The sequence below is a fragment of the Pan paniscus genome, chromosome 14, assembly GCF_029289425.2.
Source record: "Pan paniscus chromosome 14, NHGRI_mPanPan1-v2.0_pri, whole genome shotgun sequence".
NCBI lineage: Eukaryota > Metazoa > Chordata > Mammalia > Primates > Hominidae > Pan > Pan paniscus.
The window spans coordinates 48,215,480-48,241,716 of record NC_073263.2 but is presented as its reverse complement, the minus strand read 5'-3'; the positions used below and the strand labels follow the sequence as shown (position 1 = coordinate 48,241,716).

The 26,237-nt window shown below is 34.4% G+C and overlaps 1 protein-coding gene across 2 annotated transcripts; it reads left to right on the top strand.

Moving 5' to 3' along the window:
- Positions 1-26,237, top strand: ESD (esterase D). 2 transcript variants are annotated; one of them, XM_034936709.2, is made up of 10 exons: positions 1-82; positions 3,893-3,940; positions 5,909-5,983; positions 10,235-10,323; positions 12,993-13,091; positions 14,554-14,678; positions 15,814-15,933; positions 17,407-17,505; positions 19,830-19,997; positions 25,999-26,237. In XM_034936709.2, exons 3-10 carry the CDS (start codon positions 5,916-5,918, stop codon positions 26,077-26,079), a joined length of 849 nt encoding a protein of 282 aa, XP_034792600.1. In that variant the 5' UTR covers positions 1-82; positions 3,893-3,940; positions 5,909-5,915; the 3' UTR covers positions 26,080-26,237. The 2 variants fall into 2 exon arrangements, with proteins under 2 accessions (XP_034792600.1, XP_003811461.1); XM_003811413.5 differs by having other exon boundaries at positions 66-201.

The window sequence follows — 26,237 nt, the reverse complement described above, 5'->3', positions numbered from 1 at the left end:
GCCGGGAAGTGCAGTGAGCAAAGGCGGCGGGGCCATGGAAACTGAACTGGAGAAGAGCGGGTTCTCGGAGTTAAAAGCGAGAGTGAGTGGGACCGGAGGGGCGGGGCACCATATGGGCGGGGCTGAGGCGAGACCCCGGCGGCCATCTTGAGCCCCGCCTTTTACTTCGGCCCGGTTCTTCTGGTCACTCCGCCACCGTAGGTAAGACTGGGTTCGGGTGGAGGCCTGGACGTTGTCAGCCCTCCTGCGGCTGCGGCACGGCTAGGCGTGATCGGGGCGGACGCCGAGTCCTGCGGTGCAGATATCCGCAGGCACGAGCGCAGAGACGGCGACCCTGGGCCTTGAGCGCCACCATCCATGACAGGAGGCCAAGGACCTTTTCCCGTGACGCGGAGCCTCGCCTCTAATCCCTTTTCCTTCCCTGAGCCTCTAACCTAGTGTAACCCGGGGCGAGCGCCCGTTTACCTACTGCCCGCTACATTTGTACAGCTTTTTCCTGTTCAGAAAGACTTTCCTAGACCCGCAGCCACCGCGCGAAAATGTGAAGTAGATGTGTACGCATTTTAAGGAGGGAGCTGGCCTCAACGCGTTACTAGCGCCCGCCGGCGCCCGGTTCGGGGGAGTGTGGACCTGCTGCTCTAGGCAGCGTCCGCGTCGGGGCACGAGCCAATGGCGCGGTCAGGAGCACTCACCTGATGGTGCCGAGGGGAGCACGTGTCTTTGGAGTTTGACAAAATCTGTTCGGGTCGTAAAATGCTCTCAGAGCGCTGTGGGGGACTGGAAGTCATTTCTGAGGGGGTCATCAGGGAAATGGGATTGAGCGCACCTGGAAGGAGGGGGCATTCAGGTTGCAGGAAAAAGAATAGCTCATGTTTGTGTGTGTGGTAGAAGCAGCATTCTAAGCACTACGTGAATTAACTCATTTAATTCCCAGAGCAACCCTATCAAATTGATATATATTACTGTATCCTCATTTTGCAGATGGGCAAATGAGGCATAGATTAGCTTGCCCAGTGTCATGTAGTAATAAGTGGTGAAGTCAGGGTTTGAACCCGGAGGGTCTGGCCCCAGAACCTGCTCTGAAACCATTGTACCGTGGCATTGAGTAAAGCCACCCATTAGCAACATCCAGGCCATCCTAGAATTATGCATAGTTGAGTTTAACTACCATAATAGGGAGTGAGACCAGAAAAATAATGTGGGACCAAATTATAGACCATATTTAGAGCCATGTGAAGGTGTTTGGCGTTTATAGATGCTATATTTTTTTAAAAAATTTTTCCCCGGAGTTTAATAGAAATCCTTACCTAGGCAAGCCATGTGAATTTTTATGAAGGAAAAGAGACCCAGCCTAGGCAACATGGCAAAACCTCCTCTACGAAAAATTACCTGGGCATGGTGGTGCCACCTGTGGTCCCAACTACTCCAGAGGCTGAGGCGGGAGGATCACCTGAGCCCGGGGGCCGAGATGATTGCAGTGAGCCGAGATCAGGCCACTGCACTCCAATCTGGGCCACAGAGTTTGACCCTGTCTCAAAAAAAAAAAAAAAAAAAAAAAAAAAAAGAAAGAAAAGAAAAGAAAAAAAGACTATGTTTGCACACAGGTAGAGTGTGACTGAAGTTTATATGGAGTTTTATTCATTCTTATATTTTTTTCAGTGATCCTGCATGATTTTAATTTTATGAAATTTTAATGGCATTAAACTTGAAGAAAATTGTACAATTAACATGGTCTTCCATTTCAGTGACTTTCTGGTTCTCAGCGACTGGCCTAACAGCGAAAGGGATTAGTAGTCTCCACCTGCAGCAGCCAGGGGGGTAATCAGGCAGTTCTCATCTGCTCATTATTGTGAGCTGGAGAACTGTGTTTTTACATATGACTAATGGATACTTAACACTACTGAAATACACACTTAGGAATGGTTAAGATAGTAAATACTATGTATGTGTTTTTATCACAGTTTTTAAAATACTAAATAAAAATGACTAACAATTCCACGTAGGCCGTATTAGGTTGCAGATGAGCTGTTGGTAGGGATCCCTTGACCAGTAAATTAAGTGGATTAAAACCCTAGACTTTCATGCAGGATTGTTCGTAGTGGGATGTATTAGAAAGAAAGGAAGAGGCTAAGTTTTAATTTCTTATATATAATTAGGGTGATGGCAGTGGGAATTCAAAAAGAAGGTAACTTTGAGGCATCTCAAATGTAGATTAGGCAAGACAGGCATGAGTCTGAAAAAGGGAGGCAATGAAAAGAGGAATGGTTTGAAGGTGAGATGCAGCAGCTTAATTTTAGGTGTGGTAAGTTTTAATAGCTGGTGACATGTCTTGGTAGAAGGGTCCAGCAAGAAATTTCATTATGGGTACTAATGCTTGAAAAAGATTGGTTATAGAGATGCAGATTTAGATTATTTCACCCAGAAAATGTAGTTGAAATTTAGGGAATGAGGTTTAGGGAAAGAGAGTGTGAAGAAAAAAGAAAAGGGAGGTGGGAGGAGACAGAGTGAAAGGGAAGAAGCCAGATCCTGAGTTTTCACTGAGAAGAGGATTTGAACAACACAGTGGTGGTCAACAGCCAGTTATTGGAACTGTAGATTGTTGGTTTTGGGAACACCTGTCTAGGTTAAGAGCCAGTGGAATAGGACATCCTGGAAATGAAGAAACATTAAATCCAAGGAATCTGAGAGAATGGGAACAAAAAAACACATGTAGAGATTTATGGAAAACTTGAGACAGGGGAAGAAGGATAAAAATAGAACTCAGATTTCTGGAGGTGGGTGACATTTAACTTTAATAAGTAAGGGCCCTGTCTCTACAAAAAATTTAAAAAAAAAATATTCCGGTGTGGTACACACCTGTAGTCCTAGCTGCTCAGGAGGCTGAGGTAGTAGATCACTTGAAGCTTAGAGTTCTAGGTTACACTGAGTCATGATTATGCAACTGTACTACAACCTGGGCCACACAGCCAAGACCCTATCTCCAAAAAATAAAAATAAAAAATAAAGGGAAGAACAGTAAGGTTTGACCTTTAGGGGAATGGATGTATTATGCACTGAGAGACCCTTTCTTCTCCAAAGAATGTTGATGTTCACTAACATTTGGGAAAAATTGTGTAACTCCCACTGGCACTGTGAAATTGTTTTCCTGTTTTTGTTGTTGTGGTTGTTGTTTGTTTTTTGGAGGGGAAGGAGGAAGGGTGTTGTTTGGTTTTTTGGTATTCCACCCTACTCTGTCACCCTATTTCTCCCACAAAATCTGTTCTAGAACCTAAATATATATTTGTTCTAGAGCCTAAATGAAATCTACCAGACAAGTGACATGATATATACTATGTAAGTTTCCATATATATTTTTCTTACTGAATATCAGTCACTTCATCGTTCATAAGCCCACTTTTCTTACACATCCTTTCTAGTCACCCTAGTAGTAGTCCTTCAGTCCTCATCTCTTCCCTTCTTTCTCCCCATGTTACAAGTTTGACTTACAACTGAGCCAGATAGATCCATCTTCCTCTACTTACCTAGTCCCTACTCTTATTTTCTTCACTCAGGAGTTGACTACATCTCTTGCTTCGAAATTACACTTGAAAACTTTGTTTACTGATTTAAAAAGATAAAAAACTTTCATAGTACTTTTACTTCAGCAGATGGTTTTGACCAAGTACCAACAAGCTTTATGGCAAAATAGGTATTAAGGTGGCCTGTGGCAAATAATTAGATTATGGGCAATTAAGGTAATTAAGTGGTGATGTGGTATCCCATCAGGGTGTACAGTCACCTACCTCAAAAGAAGAAAATATCTCTATTGAGAATGCATATGCATATAAAAGCTCTGTATAACCTTTGCTGTGAAAAGTATATCCCATTTGTAAACCGTTGGTCTTTTTTTCAGAATCGTCTACCATTTGGTACAAGCAGAAAGCAATCAGCAGTTGGACAGGTAAACTTGTTTTATTGTTTATATGTTACTCTGAACATTGAATGAAAATACCACTAATAGCTTGTTTTAAAACGTGCTATTTTTCACATAGAAAAATTCTATTGAAAAATATAACCACCTATTATAATGTATCAGATATCATAGTATATCACAGTATGTCATATCTAGTTCTTAGTTTATGTCATATTTCTTGTTAAGCCTAACATATTTTTTTGATTTGTAATTACAGATAGTTTCTAAAATGGGTGGGTAGAAAAAATACTTTAAAAGCTTTGTTTCTTAAAAAATATTCTACCAACTTTTAAAAAGTGTTTTAACCTTGTTTCTTCTGGCCAAATGAAAAGCATTTGATTTTGAATTTTAAGAGCAGAAAAAACTGACAACTTGAGGTTTATTAAAATAGACAAATAGCAAAGATACAGACTCCTATGTACCAGATACGTGCTCAGTGTACCCCATCTTTTGCAAAGTGGATATAGTCGTAAGTTTAAGAAAATCTGGTTTCCTTGTGGAATAAGGGAGCAAATAAATTTTATTTGTTGGTCTCATATATATGTATTAATATATTAAAATTAGTGTCTCTGTAAGTTCATTATTTAAGATAGGATTGTTAACAGTAGCTAAAGTTAATATTCAGTAACTAATAACATCTCATAGGAGTTTATTGTTTAAGAATTAATCTTTTATAGATTAAAAGCATAAAACTGAGCAGATGGTAATTTATTTGTGAACAGTTGTAATATCATAATTCTATAGAATCAGTTATCTTAAAGTGTCTTAAAAAATGAGTAAAGAACCTCTAGAGAGTCAGGACAGCATAGCAGTTAAGAGTAGGGCCTCTGATGTCAGACTTCTGGGTTCAAATCTCAGTCTTCCAAAATAAAACTATTTGGGTTTATTGAAGAAATTAGAGATAAGATTGAAACTGATTTTTTAAAGTATTTTATAAAGACATTCCCAAAATTAGCTTTTTAAGATTATTGTTATATATCTTTGAAAGAGTAATCCTAAAGCTCCAGCTGATTAGCACGTAGTAGTGCATTTCTCTGAGAAGATCACCAGGGTGGTAATACTTGTTCCTGATATCTAAAGCTTTTTCTTCAATATGTAGGACTTACTGCCTTATAGTCTAATACAGTGTTTCTAGGAATGGGAAGGGAATCTTTCTTTGAGAGGTACATGTCAGAATCAGTGTGGTTTCCCTTTGCTTAATAGGCATTTATGATAAAGATGGTTTTCCAACTTTTTTCCTGTATTTATCATTAAAAGCAATAAAATATGTCATTTTACGTGTAAGTTTAAAATTATTTTTACATGAAAACTTAAAAGATTTGTTGGACAGAAAAGAAGTTAACAGGCTTATGTTTTACTTATTGGTTTGTTTTAAAAGGAGAAATAAATGTTGATCTTAAAGTTTCATATCACTTTCTCTTAAAAATTCTTGGGATGAGTAATTGGATCTGGTTTAGTATCTAGAAAAATGTGTATCACACCATAAGTGTTCAGTAATGTTACATATTATTATTACCAAAATCATTATCACATCTTTCTTCCATTTTAAAATCAATTATAATCAGTCATACCAATTCCTTGACTACTTTGTTGCAGTTGATAGGCAGACTATTAACAATTTTTAATCTTCTACACTAAGGTAATTAATTGGTAACATGTATTTTCTGCCTCTTATAAAAATAATTTGGGGCAGTCCACCACAACGAAAAAACCTGTTAATAAATTAGTAATGATATACCAAAGTATGAAAGCTTTTAAAAGTGAGTAACAAGTGTAAATGCATGTATGAGAGTTAATCAGTTTCTTAATATTATTTACCGGAGAAAAATGTGAAAAAAAATTCTAAGTAGAAAATAGTTGTATATTCAGATAATTTATCTGAAGGCAATTAGTTTTGTTTCAAGTTTTTCAGGAACTAATTCTCTGGAAATTAATGAGATTACTCTTTACTAATAGGAGAAGAATGGCATTGAAGCAGATTTCCAGCAACAAGTGCTTTGGGGGATTGCAGAAAGTTTTTGAACATGACAGGTAACTATTAAGAAGATATAATTTTAGATACCTCTCATTCTGTTGGATTATTTTGTTCTATTTTAAAACAAATCTTTTTCTAGATATTATAGTACCTCATTTTACTTTTAAACTTGCTTACTCTCTTTCTATGGTTATCTATTTGACAATTTTACCAGAGTTAATTAGCTGTGGATATGATTGTGTGAGGTAGAGCCTTAACAGAGAATATCTTCAAGCTTTGACTTGATGCTCTTCTGAAACTTTATGAAAATGCTTATGTTGCTAGTAAAAATTCTGAAAACATTTTCTTTGAGGATCTCTAAGTGTAGGAAAAACACCTGGACTTTTTGAGAAAGATGGCACACTAAACACATGCATTTGCTTCTGCTGCCTCCAAAACTCTGACTAACGTGGCATTAAGTAAAGAGATTAAACACACACGCACACATACATATACCTATAAAGGCATAAAGAAGCAGGAGACAGGAGCTAAGAATAACATTTTAGAAGCAGGAATACAAATGGAGAGGTACTACCTGACTTAGTAAAACCTAGAAAGCTACATTCTAAACATCAGCAAGAAAAAGCTGAGAAATGACACAATTTATTTAAAGCCATAGTAATTGGAGGCACCAGGGACCCCTGAAAATAAGGATAAAAGTTGAGCTTAGAAAAAAAGAAGATTAATTGAAAGTCTGTTTTTAAAAGGAGATAGATCTGAGAGTGTCCCAGCTTTATGCACTGCCTCTTCCTAACTCTGGGAAAGATTGGAGGTAAGTTCTCTAGAGAAAGTAAACAGTTTGTACTGGGGAATACCAGACACAATTAGTGGGATTGTGATACTGCAAATAGATTAAGCAAAAGTTTGCACACTGAGTTTCTTCCACTAGCTTTCAAAATTTGGGGACTTAGTCTTATATCCTTTAGAAGAATTTCTTTGTGGGGAGTTTGAGTAGCCCAAAGGAAGAGATTTCAAGATACTGAGATTTGCCAACAGAGTAACCTAACCAGACCTTACAGTAAAGCAATGATTGACAACTCCACCTGTAGGCACAGTGCTTTCAACTAGATTTTTAGTGTTTCTCTCTTAAATAGGAGTGGACAGCTAAAGATCACTAGACATTTGTATAAAGTCTTTAATTTGATATGAACTGCTCTTCATATCAAAGGCATAAAAGATATTGACCTCTGACTTCATAGGATGCTATTAAAAATATTCAAGTACGTGGCCAGGTGTGGTGACTCACACCTGTAATCCTAACACTTTGGGAGGCCAAGGCAGGCAGATCACCTGAGGTCAGGAGTTCGAGACCAACCTGGCCAACATGGTGAAACCCTGTCTCTAAGAAAAAAAAAAAAAAAAATTATATATATATATATATATATATATATACACACACAAAAATTAGCCAGGCATGGTGATGCACACCTGTAATCCCAGCTACTTAGGAGGCTGAGGCAGGAGAATTGCTTGAACCTGGAAGGCAGAGGTTGCAGTGAGCTAAGATGGCACCACTGCACTCCAGCCTGGGTGACAAGGGCGAAACTCTGTCTCAAAAAACATAAAATGAAAAAATCCTCAACTACAAAAAAGCCCAGACATTTAAATTTTGATAGTAGAAATGACAAAACTCAATAGAAGGGTTAGTTGAACATTCTAGAAAGTAAAATAAGATAAAAGTGATAAATCAGAAAGGACAACAAAGTTAGAGGACTAGTCCAAAAATCCGACATTAAAAATTAGGAATTTTGGAAAATAGAACAGAAATAGAGGTATAGATATAAATAATAAATAATTCAAGAATTTCCAGAACTGAAGTTGCCAGATTTAAAAAGTTGTCTAGTACAATGGATGAAAATAGATCTACACCAACAACATAGTAAAGTTTTAGAGTTTTGGGAACAAAGAAAATTCTCAAACATTGAGAAAAAGAGAAAGTAGATTAAGAATTTTCAAAGGTTTAGGTCAGCTCAACGGTATTACTAGAACCAAGAAGGCAGAGCAGCAGCGCTTTCAGGATTCTGAAGGATAACTTCTATGTCCAATCATATTGTCAAGTGAGAGTAGAATGAAGATGTTTTCATATATGAAAGGTCTCAAAGTGTATTTCCCATGCACTTTTGGAAGCAACTGAATAATATGCTTCACCAAAATGAGGGACTAAAGCAAGATAGCTGAAGGCATAAGATCCAAGAAAACAGATCAGAGGAGAAAGAGTTTCCAGATGAGTGGGACCATATTAAGGCAGCAACTAGAAAGCAGCAGGTCAAAAATTGGAGATGGTAGCCAGTAATTACATGCAGCCATTTACATCAAATTAGCTAATTAATAAAACTTCAGTTCCACTAGCCACATTTCAGGTGCTCAGTAGTCACATGACCAGAAGCTGTTGTACTGGACAATACATATACAGAACATTTTTATTAATATCACTGTAGAAAGTTCTGTTCGGCAGTACTGGTCTGAAGAGGTTTTTTAAATGTAGATGAAATTGATAGAACTGACTGTATTAGAGAGGAAATTTATGAAACCAATCAGGGTTGGGGGAGTTTGGTATTGAATTAGTGATACATACAGAGTGACCACACAAATATCTGTGCATGAGATTGTATTCTTTTGGTAATTGAGCAACATTTTAATGACATGATAGGGACAGAGGTTTCAGAAGATTACTTGATAATCCTGTTTTTTTTTTTTTTTTGCTTTTACATAAGTGTTAATCATACCAGTGTTGAACATGCTTTAGACCTGATTTATTCCACAATTGCTTGAGAAAGGTCTTCTTTTAAAAATATTATTGTAATAACAACACTTAACATGAAATATACCCTCTTAACAAATGTTTAAGTGGGCAAGAAAGGTCTTAAGGCACCAACCATTCTGTAATAAGATTATGTTCTCTTGATTTTACGTATTGATTACAGATATCCCTGCACTGAATATGGATTTGATATGGTGTTATAATGAAAGTAAATGTTTCAACTTCCCTAACAAAAGCTGAAAACCTAAAAACAAATGTCAGAAATTTTTTGTGCCGTCAGTCATCAACAAGAAAAGTTGCTTAGAATAATGTGGAAAAAGAAAATCACCAATATGCAGAGAATAGAAAGGAGCATACAGAAAACTTCTCATGATGGGGCCTTTGTGGGAGTCTATTCCTAACAAGGAAGGACAACCAGTAACAAAAAGGAGAGAATTACTAGCTCAATGAAAACAAAAAAAAACTGAAAGAAAAAGGAAAGTAATTCTAATATACTACATGGCTCATCTCTGAATAGCATTTATAACTTCCTAATATTCATTAACCAAAATTATATGTGATACATAGTGGAAAGAGAAATGTAGGGGCATGCAGAGAGCAAAGACAGGGAGGTGAAAGTTAACTAAAATCCTTCTATAATGGGAAGCCAACAGATAATAACTAAAAACTGAAAAATCTAGAAGCAGTAATAAAGTCATATTATGTAGATAGGGACATAAATACCAGAAAAATCAACTAAAAGAGGTAAATTAATTATCTCTGGAACATGGAAAATGAGAAGGTTGGAGAGTTTTTTATATATTTAGTTTTTATATATATTTAGTTTTTCATAACAAAGTTTGTGGAAGTATTTACTATTTACAGTTACAGTTTACTTTATATGTACTTATATAACTTTGATAAAAAGATAGGTGTTTACTCTGAAGTAGTAAGAGTTTACTTCCATTTATATGATGTTTTAAATAAACCCATGAGAGATCATTGTTGCATGAATTACTGTTTACTGGAAAAATGCCTGTGGTTTTAATCAAAATTGTCTTTTCTAGTTGCATTAATAGTGATTGTGATAAAATATTAGTGATGAAAGAGCGAATTAAGGATGTGTTGCATTTTAGTGCCCATGAACAAATATGTAAGATCTCAAGAATTCATTTTTTTATGAAAGATGATTTGTTATTTCATACATTTCTTAAGAAACAAAAACTATTTTTTAATAAGTGCCACAATGAATTACATTTATTTTTTCACTTATTTTGCCCAGAATGACAGTGCCATGCAAAGTATAGGCTCAGGTTGTTTTAGATCAGTATGCTAAATTGACCACATTCTTTCTTTAAGGGAAAAGTATATTCCTTAAATGTTGGTGGAACCACTTATTTTGAACATTAAATAACTTATTTTGGACCTTTACTGTATATCTTACTTTTTATATAGTGCATAATTATTTTGTTTCTGTATTTATTAATGAGGGGCATTAATATTTTGTTGTTGTTTTTGTTAAAACTAGTGTTGAACTGAACTGCAAAATGAAATTTGCTGTCTACTTACCATCAAAGGCAGAAACAGGAAAGTGCCCTGCACTGTATTGGCTCTCAGGTAAGTATTATGCGTTTGAGTTTTATAAAGTCATTTCTATTTTCTTTTTAACTGGCTTATCTTACCCTTTTATTTTAACTTGGTAGGCTTTTTCAGCCATTTATGAAAGACTAAGGACCTGTCATAGTCTACTCTGTTACTTTATCCTCAGAATAATTTCAGACCTACTGAATTATATTTATTTCATATAGTTTTCTAATAGACCAAGTAATTTAGCAGAGAATGTAAAGTTCTGTACTTAATAGCAAGGGCTTAGAAAACTTATTTACTTAATTTGTATCTACCCAAGCATTTCTGGAGTTTATAGAGACTTTACTAGTCCATTAAAACAATATTAGGTGAAATCAGTACACCAAGATATTCTAATTAGAAACCAGCTATTGTAAGAAGTCAAATAACTTACAGTGTTCTCTAAAATATTTTAATTGGACTCCATAGAGCTTCTCTGACAACAATCTGGAAAGTCACAAAAGAACGCTAAGGCTTCTCTTAATCAGTGTTTCATATTAACTACTGTAGAATAGATTGTGAAGAGTAAGATTTTGACACCTGCAGTTTTGAAACCTCTATGCTAACTTTTCTTTCACAAGACGTTGGTACTTCATCTTTGGAAGCAAACATTATAAGGAGAGAATCCTAGCAACTAAATTGTGTTACAGAGTACTATTTTAATTTTGTTTCCTTCAAATTGGTTCCTGTAACTTTAACAAATCCTCCCTCATGTGTGTTTCATCAAGGACAAGTCCCAAATACCAGTCTTTGAAAATGAGAATAAATATTTCATCTTAAAGGGTAAAGATTAAGTGCATATCTGACTTTAACTCACGAAAACATTTCTGTGACTGAATGAAGAGCACTGATTTTGCTAGAAGAGCATTAGGTATTGCCAAAAGCAAGAGCAACAAAATTAGTTATTTAATTGTCTTAGAAAATATAATATTGTATAGCTAAAAATGATCTTAGAAATCATGTAATCCCTAGAAAGAAAATGAGGCCCAGAGAAGCTAAATATTGTCCAGGGTCACACAGTAATGTGGAGTTAAACAAGTTTTCTGACTCACAGTCCAGAGCTGTATTTAGTTTTTTCTCCTGTTGTTTTTGCATTTTGTTTCTGGTGAGGGGTACTATAGTCATATCTCTTGGCTAAATAATAATAACCAGAAGCCCTGAGGCATTGTGTCATAGGTACTCTAATAATAGGGCCCTAAGTTCTAACTAAAATTGAATCTAGCAAGACATATCTGAGCTTTACAAGTATAAAATACAGAATTTTTGTTTGTTTACGTCAAATGACAGGACAGTTTCCTTAGTGAGATGCTGAAGAACAGATAGACCTTGGAAATTAAGGCTTGATTTTCTGAGTAAAGGTAAGATTGCCTGACCAGTGCACGTGAGAAATGGTGACAAAAAAATTTCAGAAGGTTTACTTCCCAGCAAGTCTAAGGAAAACAATGACAGAAAGATTACACAATTATTATATTGCTAAAATAGAGAAATTAGCTGAAATCAAAACAGCCAAACTGAAATCTTAAAAGATAGTTCATGTATAGTGATGTATCTTTCCCAAGTGAAGGTGACCATTGAAACAGCCCTTTATTAGCTGTGTACCCAATAGAATTGAAAACATGTCCATACAAAAACTTGCACATGAATGTTCATAGCACACTATTATAATAGCCAAAAAGTATAAACAAACCAAATCTCTCTCAACTGGTGAAATGATCAATAAAATCAATTGCTAGTTCATTCCTCACCATTCTCACATCATTGTAGTATTAGATACCTATAGTAAAAGCATTAAATCATCTCCTCTATCATATGACTGAAAAGCATGGAGCTAGGAAAAATAACAGAAACTTCTAAAAACTGAGGCTAAAACTCAATTTAAGGATGGCATGTGGTCACCATTACTCTCTTTTTAGTTCAGTGAAGAATACAAAGATGATTAAGCTCAATTTTGTTGCTGAGAACTATCTGTATGTAAAAAAATTATTTGTATTATGAAGACCATAGTATTTGCTTATTTACTGTGAATATGTTTTGGTGCAGAAATAGTGCAATGTTTAATTAGCATATTTGATAAACACTTCACTGGGGTTGTTTTAATATTGGGCTTATGCAGCATATTGTCACTCTACAGTTTGAAAATTTCTGAATTCCCAAACACTCCTGGTCCAAAGGATTTTAGTAATTGAAACTTTAGTAGTGATTTTAAAAGGATAGTTATGGGATCACTTAACCTAACACAGTTCTTAGGTTAATACTATTATAAATTTTGTGAAAAAGTGAATTTTAATGTCTTACTCAAAATTATTTCTAAAGCAAAAAAATATTTTAACAATACCAAGTGAACTTGTTTTCCTGTATTATAAAAAGTTTAAAGCTTATAAACCATTCACAATATAGCATGAGATAATTTATTTTTAATAATTTCAACTTTTATTTTAGATTAAAGGGGTACACGTGCAGGTTTGTTATATGAGCATATTGCATGACATGGAGGTTTGGGGTATGAAAGATACCATCACCCAGGTAGTGAACATAGTACCTAATTGGTAGTTTTTCAGCCCTTGTCCATCTCCCTCTCCCCCTGCTCTAATAGTCCCCCGTATTAATGGTGCACATCTTCATGTCCATGTGTGCCCAATAACAATATTTTTTATCTTCAGGTTTAACTTGCACAGAACAAAATTTTATATCAAAATCTGGTTATCATCAGTCTGCTTCAGAACATGGTCTTGTTGTCATTGCTCCAGATACCAGCCCTCGTAAGTGTTTGTGGTCTAGATATCCTTTGTAAAAATCTAAATCTTTAAGACTGGTGTAAGTGGTATGATATATACATTATACAATTCATTTTATATTTTTGCTGTTATCTCTATTAACCTTTCAAGTGGCATCATGACTCCAAAATACCGTGCTGTACATTTTCCTCATTGAATTTTACTCATGACATGGCCCTTATAAAGACGATAGTTTTGCTATTCCCATTGTACAGATTAAGATACTTCAAAGCAGAGATTGAGCAACTCAATTCATATATCATATTGGCACTACTGTCAAAATACTAATGTGTAATGCATAGGAAATTATTTTTCTATTCCGGAGGTATACTGTCTTGTTGCATGATAATACATCTTTTTTCATCTCTGTTAACATCAGCCATACAGTTAAAACAAGTATTAGTTTTAATATAAATGATTTGAATATTTACATTAGAGAAATGAAAATATCAAATACATGAGACTCGATGCATCAGACAGTTAAAACTTGTTTTATGACTCTAGAAGTTTCAGGAAATGGAATTTAAATGGCAGTAAAACTAGGGAAGTTACATGGCTGGCCTGGCAAGTAGTATATTTCCTTTCACAGGCCATATTATACAAAAACAAGGCATATCTGGTTAGAAATATAACAACAGATTTAATTTAAAATAATAGCAAAAATATAAAATACAAAAATAGAAAGATATATAAAAAGGAAACTGTAAAATTTTGTTATCATAAATGAAGACTTTAATAAATGGGAAAATGCTGTATTTCTAGATGGATAAAATGAATCTTATGACAAGGTCATGTCTTCAAATTACTCTACGTGTTACTGTAATTCTATTCAAAATCCCAGTGGTTGGCTTTTTAACCACATGCAAGTATATAAAATAAAATGTAACAAGTTAAAAAGAAACATAAGAAAATTCCAGTGGAGGTTAGATAGATAGGAAAATGTGATGGAAAGCGTATTAGAAAACATTTTCAGTTCAAGATAGTAAGTTGAGCACAAGCATCTGCCTCCCCACTCCTGTGTAAAGAGAATTTAAAAAGTGCTGGTAGTGAGAGAGGTTCATCAGGGAAGGGATCACAACACATTTCTGAAAGATAAAAAGAAGATACAAGTCCTTTTGACAGGTAAACCAGAGTAAGGAAGCATATGTTCAGAGTACATAAGAAACTTCATGAACAAAGAAAGTTAGTGTATCTTACCTTGGCAGCTGAATACTCCAGCTTGGAAGGTCATTTTTTACCTCATTGGCCAGAACGAGTCACATGGCCCCATTCAAGGGCAAGAGGAGCAGGAAGTATAATCCTATCATGTGCTACAAAAGGCAGAGAGCTCACAACATTTGGTGAACAGTTCCCATGCAAATGGACTTGCAGATTCATCTGAAAGTGTGTTGTTAAACATGGGCCATTACTACAGAGCAGATGAAACCACAAGATTGTTTCTTGATAGGTGGCTGCAATATTAAAGGAGAAGATGAGAGCTGGGACTTTGGCACTGGTGCTGGATTTTATGTTGATGCCACTGAAGATCCTTGGAAAACCAACTACAGAATGTACTCTTATGTCACAGAGGAGGTAATTTAATTTGTATTGTAATTATTAACTGATGACTGCCAAGAGTTTGATTTTGAACACAAAGTCCTTACAATCCTGAGGATTTTAAACTAGGGTATAAAAGTTATTAGTAAAAATTCCAAGGTTTGCTAGTACTATAGATCTATTTACTGCAATTTAAATTAACACTAAGTACAATTAAAGAATTTAATCATTATATTGAGACCTGTTTATACTACCCAGAATAACCAAGAAAATGGTGTATGAAAAAAACCTTTAATTTGCCTGGCAGCTGGTTCATTTGGATGTATTTTATAGTGATAAGCCAAGGCTTAGTTAGAAAACATAAGTGGTAAAGCATTACTTCTATTAATAATATTTGTATGCTGCTTATGCATTTTCTGAATTTTATATGATCTTCATTGTTAATATGTATATCATAAAAACTTAGAAACAATAGTGTAAGTTTTTAATTACCCATAATTCTGTTACCCCCCAAAACACTTATGTTTTGGTATATTCCGGACTGTTTCTATGACTAGTTTTCACATAATTCTAAATTTTTTATTTTGTTCTTCTTTTTAAGTTATATATAAAAATATTTTCTATTGTTATTCTAATTTTAATAAATTTAATTTAATAATAATTTAATAATTTTAATAATTTCAATAATAAATTAATAATATTAATAATATTTAATATTTAATATGACAATGTAATAATAATTCTGTCATATGCCATAATTTACTTTTTCCTCTTATAGGATACTTATGGTTTTGTATATATTTTTACCGTAATAAATATTACTGCATTGATTATCTTTGTGCATAATGTTTTCTCCCTAAGGACTTTTCCTTAGAATATATTCCAAAAAGTGAAATTACTAGGTCAAAACTTAAGAACATTTTGAAGGTTCTTTCTGCATCACCTTCCTAAAGTGTTTTCTAAGAAGTCTGTACCATATATTTCCCAGGGATATATTAATAACCATGGTCTGCCTGAGGATTTAGTTTTGTTTTGTTTTCATTGTTACTAGTTCAAACCATTGTAAGACTATGATTTGGCAGTATTGATTGTATAATTATTTTATATAACTTTGAAATGTCTGAACTTATTTTCTTTGATATCTTTTGTCACACTATTAAATTTTTTCTAGCTTCCCCAACTCATAAATGCCAATTTTCCAGTGGATCCCCAAAGGATGTCTATTTTTGGCCACTCCATGGGAGGTCATGGAGCTCTGATCTGTGCTTTGAAAAATCCTGGAAAATACAAAGTAAGATTATCTAAACTTCTAGTGATAAATATTTCTCTTGAATAACATAATATTAGGAACCTTCAAAGAGTAAAATTACAATATTGTTAGTATTGGGACTCAACTTTTCTAGTGTTGAGAACTTTGGGATATTTGACAGGTGGGTATTTAATTTAACCATAGAGTATATGCTGCAGAATTAGACGCATAGGAATTCAGCAAGAGTGCTTTCTTATTGGCCTACTAGAAGTATTATAAAATGTAGCTTCTCCTTTAATTGTTTTTATTCCAACTATAGTCTTGAACACACTTTTTTTCCCTAAAGGTTATTATTACTGATTAATGTTATAGTAGCAGGATCTATCATTTATATTCTTACCAGGAATGTCTTTGTAAAGTTGACTTTGATTTTCTGAGGTAAAAGATATGATTTGTAGAAGCTTAAGAATTGTGTTCTTAATGCCTCTAATGAAAATTGAAATGCAGCTTGATTAAAAAACATCACTCTCAGCCTTTCCCAGAGTCAAATTTGAGTAACTACCATACGTAGTATGTCATACTGTGCAGAACAGCATGTTACAAGAGTTGAATAAGGAAGTATTAAAGCAACTAGCATCTTAAAATTTCTTCTGCCTTTAAATTTACAGGGCTGTTCACGCCCTTAAGATTGGTTTAATTCATTTCCTCCTCTAGGAAGAACTTCTTGATTATTTTAGGTGTGCTACTGAGAAATGAAAATATTTCTCATAGCAGTTTCTTGCTGTGGCATCAAATATTTTGTTTTTGGTACGCTTTATTATCAAGTTTTACTAATTCATGGCATGACAGTGGGCTTTCTAAGCAAGCACTTTTATTTCCATTTTTTAAGGCAGTCTATTTATCATGTCTGAGGTAGAAAAGCAAACTTAGTTGATTTTTTTGTCCTTTAAAAAAGCTAGTAGATACCACTAAACATTTACATTGATGAGTACTCTGAAGTTGAGAGATCCCATCTCTGCATCTCATCCAGTGAAAAAGAACATTGTATAGAACACAGAGTTGTATTAAAAATTCTGTCATATTGAAATGCATTGCTCACTGCTTTGTTGGTACTGTTTAAGAGAAATCGTGTCAGATTTAGTAACATGTTCACTAAGGTAAACATGAACTGTTTTATATTACTATGGATTAATTTTCAGTGCTAAAAAAGCAGAAACGCTGAACATAGACTTCTGTTTGTATCATAATTAAATTGCAATGTATTGTTTTGCATTATTTTAGCAACTATATTTATTAGCTCTCTTAATAGAATACACAAAAGATGTATTATGGAAAGGCCTGCAATCTAAGCCAGTAATATATCAAAAGGAAAATTGTTCACAGGGTTTTCATGGCAAGTCAGAATTTTTAAGCAAGTTGCAGGTAACTTTTATATTTTTAAGTAAGTTGCAAATATCTATTCATATTTAATTTAGCAAAATATAACTTGTTTTTAAATTTCTTTTGTTTCTAAAGTCTGTGTCAGCATTTGCTCCAATTTGCAACCCTGTACTCTGTCCCTGGGGCAAAAAAGCCTTTAGTGGATATTTGGGAACAGATCAAAGTAAATGGAAGGTAGGTACTGAATGGCTGTCTTAATACTCATTCTGAAGTTTCAAGTTTGTTTAAAAGGTTGGACATATATTCCTACACTGCTCATGTTAGGGCTCTAGAGCTGAGACAAATTAGCAAAAGATATGTATATAGATAGATAGATATTATATATCGATATACATATATCGATATATATGAGATATATATCTATATATTATATATCAATATTAATATATATATATCTCAACAAAAAATCCTACTTTCTAATTGTATTGAATCACGGCAGATATTCTAGGGCTATTTTTTTTTCTACTAATGGTTAATTTATATTTTTACTTCTAAATTAACATCACTTCTAAATTAACATAACCAAAAAATACCACATATTACAGGTTGGGCATCCCTAATCTAAAAATACCATATATTACAGGTTGAGCATCCCTCATCTAAAAATTCAAAATGCTACAATGGGTATTTCCTTGGAGCATGACCTTTAAGCGTCATGTGGGTACTCAAAATGTTTCAGATTTTGGAGCATTTCTGATTTTGGATTTTCGGATTAGGGATGTTCAACCTGTGTTACTAAATTTAGACTTGCCTCTTATTAACTATATGCTCAGTTGTGTAATAGAAGCAAAGAAGCCTGGCTTTTTAAATTACTTTGTGTATTTGTTTTCAAAATTTAGCATTTCAGATCTCGATTTTAAATTCCAGACATGAGTCTTTAAAAATAGATATTCTGTTATGTATATTTATGTGACTATTCCCACAGCAAGATGGCTTTTTCAAGCATGCAAGTAGGTGCTTTCAAGTGGAAATAAAAATGACCCTTTTTCCTGAGAGCCATTTTACTCTTGTGCAGAAATAGGCCATTTACAAACTCCACCAAGAGTTTGAATACTTTGCAAATGAACTCATCATGATGTGCATTGTTAACAAGCAGAAAATACTTGAATGGGTAAAAAATGCAACTTCTTTGTCTTAAAGTATTTAAAGTATAGTTCTGTGTTCAGGGGTCATTCCTACATGAACCCCTATTTTATTTAAGGATGATTATTGAAATTCTAACAAATTTTATTTAAGGATGATTACTGAAATTCTAACTAGTTAAAGGGTTCATCCTTTAGTAAGTAGATTGCAGTTTTGTTTAGGCTTGAATTTTTATTGTGTTTGAAGAATGCTGGAAATGATTTAGGATTAGGTCCTTTGAGAACTGACATTGCATGTACATCAGGTCTTCATCATTGAGTCTTCATTGGTGCAAAGTCTATGCTAAGTTCTGAGCTGTTTTGTCACGAAAATGGTGACCCTTTCACATCCACCAGGGGCTTATGGTCTAATAGAAGAATTGGGTAAAAGACCAACTAATTGGAGGGTGAAGGTGAGAGGTAGAGGTACAGGTAACCTAAAAAGGCATCTAGATACGTACTTTTCTCCAAGTGACAGTAGATTTTACTGTCTTAATTATGTTGTATTTAGGGTATTATTTAATTTACGATTGAAATCAGGAAACCATGTAGAATTATGAAATCATAGAATTTAGAACTAGTCAGACTTTATAGGAGGTCCTCTCCCACTCTAAGATGAAAGGAAATAGAATCTTCAAAAGCAGGATAGTTAGAGGACAAATCTTTTCGTGGTCGTTTGTCTTGGTCAATGTATAAAAGTTGTGGTTAATGAATATGTATGAATAATTAAGTATAGTTCAAGGTGGATGATAAAACATAAAATTGTAACTAGTGGCAGCTCCTCAGATAATAAATTTGAGATGATGTTGATATGATTCAGATTATTCATACCAGGTCTTTCTGAAAGCTTAGGTAGATAGCAGAGGTTTGGTGCTGTTCAACAGCAAAAAGGAAGGCTGAATGTGTTTATGTCTGGAATTAGAGCCGTAAAGAAGAGACATAAAAAAAAAAGATTATCTGAAATAGAGAATATTTGGAAAAAGATCGTGGAGTTAGAAGAAGCTTCTAATTTCCAATTTGTGGAAGGAGTTACAAAGGAAAAAATATCATGTTCTTGCTGGAGTCAAGAGGAGATTAAGAATATTAAAGGTTTGGAAGGAAAAAGGCCATTTTGTTAAGAATGCCTGAGATGTGAGATTCTTGCCACTAGTCTAGGACTGCTTGAAAGTAGGGAAGAGACTATTATTAGAAAATAGAATTCCGAAGACCTTGTAAATAAAAGCCTGGCAAGTCAGATTTTGAACCAACTTAAAAGCATATTTCTGATTTAATCAGCCTAAGAGCTCAAATAACTTTAAATTTCTGTTTGGTACTAGTATAGTATATCCTGACGAGTATCTTTGAATTTATTTTTCAATGTTACTTCTCTTTTTACAGGCTTATGATGCTACCCATCTTGTGAAATCCTATCCAGGATCTCAGCTGGACATACTAATTGATCAAGGGAAAGATGACCAGTTTCTTTTAGATGGACAGTTACTCCCTGATAACTTCATAGCTGCCTGTACAGAAAAGAAAATCCCCGTTGTTTTTCGATTACAAGAGGCAAGTATTAGGAAACTTTAGCTTGATCTAGATAAGGTAACTATGAAAAATTAGGATTCTGTGGTATTTTCTTAACTTTATTTTAGAATATAAAATGCTACTTCTAGTAAGTTTTTAATTATATTCAGACACTTGAAGTGAAAACCTGCCTATAAAATTAATTATATCTAACACTAAATTTGATAGAAATAGGAAAGCTTTTGGCAGTGAAAAATATTGTTTTCCATCAAACCAGTAAATAAGATTTTTTATGCTTGAATGATGATTAATCTTCAACATTAGCGGATACTTCTTTCTTTACACATGTACCTTTGCTGCAGTAGAATAAAAAGGACAAACTTCTACCTCAATTATTCCTTATTTTATATATATCTTTTAGCCTCAGAAGTTAAGTATTATTTATCACACATGTGCTTTATATTATCTGACTTGCATACTAATCTATTCATTGTGCTACTTGATATTTCTAGTTGTTTAAGAATAATTACTGAATCCCAATGGGCTTGCAAGTTTTTTTTAACTAAAATACTTTTGACCGTCCACTACTCACCTAACTCTATATATGCTACCATAGTCCTAATTAAGGAAGTTCTGCTTTTATTTTTAAGAAAAATTCATAAGCTTCAGAATATAATTTAAAATATTTTAGAGTGAAAAATGAGCACAGAAAATTATACATGGTCATGATTTTTAAATAAATTTTTATCCATGTTTAAGGATAATGTGTCAGGCACATTGATCTAAAATATAATTATGATGGTAAATGTTCAAATCTAGATCAGTGTGTAATGTGGTACATTAGTTTGTAAAATGCTTTCACAGCATTTACTCATTGTTAATTCTTACACCACCAAATGAGATATCATTTCTTTCCTATCCATCTGTTTTACAAATGAGGAGACAGGCTCAGAGAAGTAACCTACTTATCTAAGGTCACATAGCTAGTAAGTGGTGGAACCAGAACTGGAACTAAGGCCATTTAACTGCAAATACTGACCTCCTGTCATTTATCAAGCCATTTTCAGACGGCATGATGTGCTCCTGAGGAGCAAAGGAATGGAATTAGAGCTAGCACAAGGAGAAATTGTGCATAGCTTGCTGCCTATGTAACTTTTGCAGAAGATCTGAGCAGTCTTCCTGTTTTCAGGGATATTTTGCACATGTGAACTATATATATACATATACATATATGTATGTGTATATATATGTATGTATATATGTATGTCTATGTATGTGTATATATATATGTATGTATATAGTGCGAAAATGTCAAAAACTAATACATTATATACTTTTTGTCTCTTAGTGTCCATCCTTGAGTAATAGAATTTTGTTTTAGATTTATTTGAACATTTACCATCACAATTAAATTTTAGGTCAACAATCAGCCTTGAGAAATCCAAATACCAATTTGACTATAAATATAGTAATACGTTTAACTGCAGTAACTATAGCTGTAAGTGCGTACCAAACCATGTTTTTTCCAAATGACCTTAATTTCTTGGCACTACCCATGTTGGATACCTCATTTGCTTCCCCAAAGACTGTGCCCAAAATTTCTGTTGTTTCTACAACGATTCTGCCTGCCAACAAAGTCTGAAAATCTCTCAAGTTTGTTATAAAAACAGCACAGTTAGAACATTATGACATTCTTGGAGGGAAAAATAAGTCCACTTATTTGTTTCTAAAATGCCTGTATCCCAAGCAACTAGAACACATAGTTGGCTATACTTAATGAGGAGTCAAGACAAACCATTCAATTCTTCTAAAAAAGTAAAAAAGTATTCAAAGCACCAGAGTCACAATCTTGAGCTCAGGTGCAATTTTCTATTCACTTTACTTCCAGCATGGTCAGGTTAAGATTGAACTACATAGCTTGAAGCAGATTTCGTTTAGGTTTGTTGTAATTGAATCAACAACTGAATGAACATGCCTAAGTAGTGGCTCCAGAGAGTCTGCTTTCAGATTTTCTCACCAGCTTTGACCCAAGATTACCCTGGGTCTGAGAGTTTTATCACCTGCTTTATCATTTGATTACAAGTATAGTATAACTGTATTTCCTTGTGGGATAGAAGCTGTGAAAAATAAGCTGAAAATAATAGGGGATATATATAAATAAATGAGAAGGAATAAAGAAAATAATTACAATCATGCACATGATTTACCCAACTTCATTCCTTTATCTCTTTTTAATGGTCTTAAATGCTCACAATTTATATTTATACTCTGTCGAATGTCATAAAAAATTTTTTAGAGAGAGGGGTTAGTGCATCAGGGATATTTATTTGGTTATTATTTTATATAATTTTTTCTTTTTCTATTTTGGCTTCAGGGAATCTAAGTTGAAAAAAAATACTAGGTAGCAGAATTCTGATATCTAGTGTACAGAGATCAAATCTTAGTCTGAAAAAGAAGGGCCTAGTATGTCTTATCTTTAGTTATTGGAGTTACACAGTGAAAAAAAAAAATTTAGTGACCTAATACTGTGAAGAAGTTTCCAGAAATAGTATTCTCTTTTTGTGGAATAGAAGGAGAGGCTGTACTACCTCCTTAAGCCTCAGGACCTTTTTGAAGATTGAGAGGCTGTTTTAGCCTCTGCATCTGCCTGCTAGAGAAGAGTAAGAACATGGCAGAGAATCCCAGAAATATAGAGATCTCTCATTCATCTCTGTATCCCATGCTTATTTAGCATAGGTATCTAGCACAGAGACTCTCAGTACTTGTTAAATGAATACAGTGCAAAGTCTTCCTCCTTATACACTGAGGAGATTTAATAACCTGGGGATTCTTATCCAAGCTTTTCTAATTGGGTCTGGAAAATATATAAGAAAACACTGCCTGTTAGGATAAACATCCATCATAGCTGCTGGAGCACTGCTCCCTTTTTGAGAGCTGAGTGAAGAATGAAAGAATGAAACGGGTTCATTTATTTTTATACTCCAAGAGTCAGTGTTTTGCTACCAAGGATTTTCCATTTAAAGTGTGAGGTAGAGGCGAAAAGGCCCCTTCAAGTGTCACTAAACATAGGCATTTGCACAAGCTGCTTAACATATCATACCAACTCATTCATCAAAGAATTTAATTAAAGAAGCCATCCCCATTTAATAAGACTGATAAATAGAAACCCTAGTCAGGGATGATACAGTTAGCTCGAATTGTATAACTTCAGCAGGATACCAATAGTTCAAATGTATTGTATTGCCTTTTCGTTGACATTTTAAAAAATTATTGGGTCCTCAATGGCAGGCATTTTCTTCTTTCTCATATAGGTGAATCTTTATCATTATGGAACTTATGGTCATTTGTTTTGGATTTTAGATGTCTTGTCTTATCTTGCAATATATTCCTGGGTTTACCTTGGGACTTCTCTAATAATAATGATGGCTATTCATATGTGTCTGATGGCTCTTAACACACAAGAAACTAAGGATAAAAATATGGCATACTCAGTCACATTGGAACTTGGTCACACAAGTCTTTTGAGGTATCTGTTTCCCTGCATCTGTACCCATTTTCTATCAGATCCATCTTTTGATCTGTGAAAAATGGCAGATAATACTTGGTACATTTTACAGGTTTGGTGGCCTAAAACTCCAGGCCTGTTTAACTTCTTAACAATTCAATAATTATATGGATGGAAAATGCTTTTCTTTACATTTATTTCTTTATATAGGAAACTGTAATTTAGCTCTAAATTTAACTAGCCAGCTGGGACTAGTCTAATCATTGAGAGACATGACACCAAGTAATTCCGAGGCTCAGCTTTAATCTTGACAACATTCCTGTCACATTCACTTCCATGATCGAAGACAGATTGCTTTAGAAGACTTAAGTTACCTTGATCTTAAACTAGAACTTTTTATTAACAGCTGTTTCCAAGATAAACATTTAATACCTCTCTGGAAGGGAGAGATTGAGAACATTTACTGATTCATCAAAACCTTGGGGATTTCCTTGTTCTCTGAAGCGTCAGTGATATTTTTATTAGCTCTATTTTTATTTCTTAGGTGCTTAGAAAAATTCCCATCTTTTCCCATCAGTGACCATTCACTAGTTCAAAATGGGAAAAAAAAATCTTTGTTAGACTTTCATTTCTTTCGGTTTATTCAACCTTGTATTTTAATTGCAGATAGGGATAAATTATCTGGTGTTTGATACCCTTAGAAAGTTCTTCCCACCTGGAGTGTAAATTAGTTTAACCATTGTAGAAGATAGTGTGGTGATTCCTCAGACCTAGAGGCAGAAATGCCATTTGACCCAGCAATCCTATTACTAGGTGTATACCCAAAGGAATATAAATCATTCTGTTACAAAGATACATGCACACATATGTTCACTGCAGTACTATTTAATACTATTCAATAGCAAAGACATGGAATCAACCCAAGTACCCATCAGTGATAGACTAAATAAAGAAAATGTGGTACATATACACCATGGAATACTGTACAGCCATAAAAAGGAATGAGATCATGTCCTTTGCAGGGACATGGATGGAGTTGGAAGCCATTATCCTCAACAAACTAATGCAGGAATAGAAAACCAAACACCAGGCCAGGTGCGGTGGCTCACGCCTATAATCCCAGCACTTTGGGAGGCTAAGGTGGGCGGATCACAAGGTCAGGAGATCGAGACCATCCTGGCTAACATGGTGAAACCCCATCTCTACTAAAAATACAAAAAATTAGCTGGGCATGGTGGCATGCACCTTTAGTCCCAGCTACTCAGTAGGCTGAGGCAGGAGAATTGCTTGAACCCAGGATGTGGAGGTTGCAGTGAGCCAAGATCATGCACTCCAGCATGAGTGACAGAGCGAGACTCCATCTCAAAAAAAAAAGACCAAACACCACATGCTCTCACTTATAAGCAGGAGCTGAATGATGAGAAAACATGGATATATGGAGGGCAACAACACACACTGGGGCCTGCCAAAGGGCGGTGGGAGTTGGGGAAAGCATCAGAAAGAATAGCTAATGGATGCTCGGCTTAATACCTACGTGATGGCTTGATCTGAGCAGCAAACCACCATGGCACACATTTACTTATGTAACTGCATATCCAGCACATGTACTCCTGAACTTCAAAGTTGAACAACAACAAAAAAAGAATGAAAATTCATTAATACCTTATTGTAATTATTTTTTTTTGGAAGACTATTTTTTCTTATATTCAGAAGAGGTGTCAGAGTCACCAGAAAGGGATTATTTCTCCATTTACCTACAACAATGGTTTTAAATGATTGGATAGATAGAAATCTCTTTCAACTTAACTGCTTAGCACATTACATTTTTCTCTGTTTTATGGTAGTTTTCCAAAGGTTTACTGACTTTTTACCTAATTTGATATATTGCTAAGGGATGTCAGGGCTTAATGACATATTTCTCCTCAAATAAAGATACAACATGCTTTTACTGTGTAGGAGGAATTGTTAACACGATTTATGATGGCTGTGTTTGACTTCCCAACAATGATAGAACATTTGGGCATTTTTGTGTTATTTTTCTATATTGTTTGTGTGCTTATTTTGTGTTTTAATAGTCACTGTCTTACTGATGTGCTGCATTTGTGAATTGAAATGTCTTGCCCATGTTTCTAAGGTCTCTAAATCCTGATTCTTTTCATCTTGGTTGATATGACAATGTCTACTCTGCATATTTAATGCACTCGACAGTGTTGATATGACATGTCTACTCTGCATATTTAATTAATGTGTTACTTCCACTCTTTACATATTAATGGCAGCATTTAGAAGTTAGGCTATGTTTAGAAGCTAGGCAGAATGTTTAGTTTTCCTTCGTATTTTTGCTGCTCTTTTAATGTACAGTGAAAATGTTAAAGTACAAGTATGACAACCTTGATTTTATTATAAACCTTCCTCATACTTCCTTAATGTTATGACTATTTGTAAGCAAATTAAATGACCTTAGAGATATATTTAATGTTCCTAATATTGATGTTTCTGAATGGTAGATAAATGTCTTATCATCTCTTTATCTTCTAGGGTTATGATCATAGCTACTACTTCATTGCAACCTTTATTACTGACCACATCAGACATCATGCTAAATACCTGAATGCATGAAAAACTCCAAATAAGAGAATCTCTTCAGGATTATAAAAGTTGTAAAATGCAACTGTATTGCTGAGCAAAAAAAAAAAAATTCAAAACATTGGATTTTATAATGCTAAAAGGGCTTTATTCTATAGTGGAATCACCTCTGAATAAAGATATAAAACCTA